Consider the following 3,418-nt stretch of genomic DNA (forward strand, 5'->3'; position numbering starts at 1 on the left):
CGGCATTTCATAAACAAAGGCATTTCACAGTGTTTTACATTATGTAAAGAATAGAAGAAATAAAATGAGAAGCATAGAAATAAACACTATTATTAACAACAACACCACACACACTCGCTCACAAACATAGCACACACGCGTGCACACGCTCGCTCCCGTGCGCGCGCACGCACACACACACACACACACACACACACACACACACACACACACACACACACACACACACACACACACACACACACACACACGTACGTGTGCGCGAACACACAGACACTGACAGTTGTTTGTCTTATAGTGAGGACATCAACGTTTAGGAAGGCATGCCTTATTTTTATTTTATATTTTATCTTTTAACCCTATGAACCTTAAAGCCAAAGCAGAGCCACATGCCATGTCATGTTTCGCTTCTGCTTTTTGTGAGGTTAAGTTTTGAACATTTTGAATTGAACACATTAATTCCGAAAAGTGGGGCCAGCCCGTGTAATGATTCAGGTCATTAAATTGGATTCTGCAAACAATAGGTAGCCATGAGGTCTAGCCAGCACTGGTGTGGTATAAGATCTTACTGATCTACCACTTGTATTTGGGCCTGTAAAGCCCTTTGAGACCATAATTGATGGCTATACAAATAGGCCTAAATGTGAGTTGAATTTGAGTTCATTCTCTATAGAGAAGGTGGTTCAGAAGGAAGGGACAAGCCTAGATTAAGGATTTGTCAGTGACATGACATCACAACTAAGCACCATGTAGCAGAAGCGCTTCAGACTTATGTCTTATGAACTTTAATTTAAGCAAGCCTCCAACCCTGATGAAACAATAGGCTCTGCCTATTGTCCCTATATAGGCTATGCACACTAATAAATACTTCAATCAATCAATCAATCATGTCAGGTTGTTTTCTGATGTCACTGCTCTATATCCTTGTTTTGTTTATACAAGGGAAAAGACAAAAGAGTTCACCCTCAGGCCAGTAGGGGCACATGTGGATTCAGAGATAGGGGTCTTTTAAAGCCAGACCTTGGTCGGAAAATATTCCTCGGGGGAAATACCTCTGGTCTGGCTGACTGCAAGCATTTCAACCTACATGGACTACAGTCACTCAACCTGGTCAACCAAGAACAGAATGGAATATTTTCCTGGACATGTACAGTAGGCAAACAGGATGGAACCACAAAACATGGATACATGAAAATCTAAATAAGAAAATATTTATATAGCCAATTATGCTCGATATATACAAGCAATGTGCTTTGGTTTTTGATTGATTGATTGAATACTTTATTAGTCAGAAATGTAAGCAGCACATGGTACAGTAAGGCATTAGCTAACACCACAAAGTCCTGGGTGGGGACCTGTTTACATTGTGATCTTTCAAGACAGTTTTGAAAGAAACAAGTGTTACACAACACTTGTACACATCTTATTTAGTTCAGAGCTAAGGGTCTTTTCAACCTGCAAGCTTTCCCTGTCCGAGACAAGGAGAGCCGAGTCATCTGCGAACAGGAACAGGTTGCAGTCGCAAGCAGATGCAATGTCGTTTACATATAGGAACAATATAAGCCCTAGTATGCTTCCTTGAGGAACACCACAGCTAACTGGGAGGGGGGGGGGGGGGCAGGGTACCATTCACCTCCACCAGAAACAAACAAACAAACAAAGAGATATACACACTCTGTCAAGCATGGGAGCGCTTGTACCGCTCAAAAATAATGTTCAGGAGTGAAACGAAATGAAGATTCAAGCTGATAGTCAGGCTAGAAGTTTGGAGCTCTCTGCTGAAACTGTTGCACTCACAACAACCAGGTGAAGCAGGTGAAGATGGATGGATGAATTGATGACATCATAGTGACATCACAGTGATGATGCAAACGTCAAGGCTGCTCAGTTTAAAACTGGACTGCACAGCAGTATTGGACGGTATGAGCCAGGTACTGTTTAACCCTATACCAGTCTTCTGCGCCTGCACCAACAGAGCTGACCAAACGCATACCCCTTCCCAACAAACTTCCAAATCCCTGTACCATCGTATTGTGAGGGCAAATTTCTCACTGACAAGAAAGGTATCACTAAGACAATATCTGGTGTATTTTGTGTTCTTTCCACTGGTAGTCTTAATACTTGGGTACTTGGGTGTCAGATCAGTTATCCTATAGTCACAGTATAGGTGGGCCTTGTGTCAGGACAGATCACAAAACAAAGGAAGAGATTAGAGACCAAGACAAACCAGGCATTTGAGCTAGGATAAGACTAGAATAAGAAGAGCTGATCATCTCAGCAGTCACATCAGACAAGAGATAGAGAGAATGACAGAAATGGACAGTGTTGAGGAATCCATCCATGGGAAGCCATCTGCAGTTGGTACCTTCTTCACACAGCTTGGACAGATCTATCAGTCATGGCTAGATAAGTCAGCACCATTCTTTGGACAGCGATGGACTGCAACGCTAACCCTTGGTCTCATCTACTCGATCAGAGTCATCTCGTTACAGCGTTGGTTTTTGGTTACATATGCTCTGTCAATCTATCAACTCAACAAGTTCATATCCTTCATATCACCGAAAGTGGATCCTGCACTGCTTGACGAAGATGATGATGATGATGAGGGCCCCTCCCTCCCCACCAAGCAGAATGAGGAGTTCCGCCCATTTATTAGAAAGTTGCCCGAATTCAAATTCTGGCTTTCCACAACAAAAGCCATTATGGTCGCCATGGTTTTCACTTTCTTTGAGGTCTTCAATGTGCCAGTATTCTGGCCTGTACTTGTACTATACTTCACCATGATCTTCTGCGTCACCATGAAGCAGCAGATTAAGCATATGGTCAAGTACAGATACCTACCATACACACAAGGGAAGAGGACTTATAAAGGTAAGGAAGACACAGGGAAACATTTTGGTAGTTTAACCTTCTTCCCTTCGTCCGCCCACAACGTGGCACCTTCCGAAAACAGAAAATACTCATGTATAAAACCCTGAGGGACTCCGGACATCCATATAGGGTTTAAGTGCATCTCCATCTTCCCCTGCCTTGTCTTAACATTTGGAATCAAAAAACAAAAAGGCAAGTGACAAAAGAAAAGGGTGTTTAGATTCATGGTTGGACCGTGTTAGCAATGAAAGGAGCAAGTTAGTCTGGATTTATTTTTTAAATAATGGTTATGGGATCTTCATCTAGTGAGCTAAATAGAAGGTGAGACAGAGTGCCAGTTTTGACTCCTTTTCCTTCTGTTTTTATTAAGTAGTAGTAGTATTTACTTAATTACACTTGAATGGCACTTCCACTTATCAGTTCCCCAAACGAGTTACTCTAATAGACCCCCAGGAGTGGTTATAATGTGCAGATTTGTCTTCCCTGTGTATTTTTGGTTACTTCCTGAGCCTCAAAAGGCCCAGTCGAAAAACACAGATTAAATGAC

The 3,418-nt window shown here is 42.2% G+C and overlaps 1 protein-coding gene across 1 annotated transcript; it reads left to right on the forward strand.

Moving 5' to 3' along the window:
* Nucleotides 1-2,306: 2,306 nt before the first annotated feature.
* Nucleotides 2,307-2,978, forward strand: LOC308294413 (protein RER1-like; the record flags this gene model as incomplete). Its single annotated transcript, XM_080737146.1, has 1 exon — nucleotides 2,307-2,978. The coding sequence occupies one exon, from the start codon at nucleotides 2,307-2,309 to the stop codon at nucleotides 2,976-2,978; it is 672 nt and encodes a 223-aa protein (XP_080593272.1).
* Nucleotides 2,979-3,418: the final 440 nt, after the last annotated feature.

The sequence above is a fragment of the Nannobrachium achirus genome, assembly GCF_963921795.1.
Source record: "Nannobrachium achirus genome assembly, chromosome: 11".
In the NCBI taxonomy this organism is placed as follows: Eukaryota; Metazoa; Chordata; class Actinopteri; order Myctophiformes; family Myctophidae; genus Nannobrachium; species Nannobrachium achirus.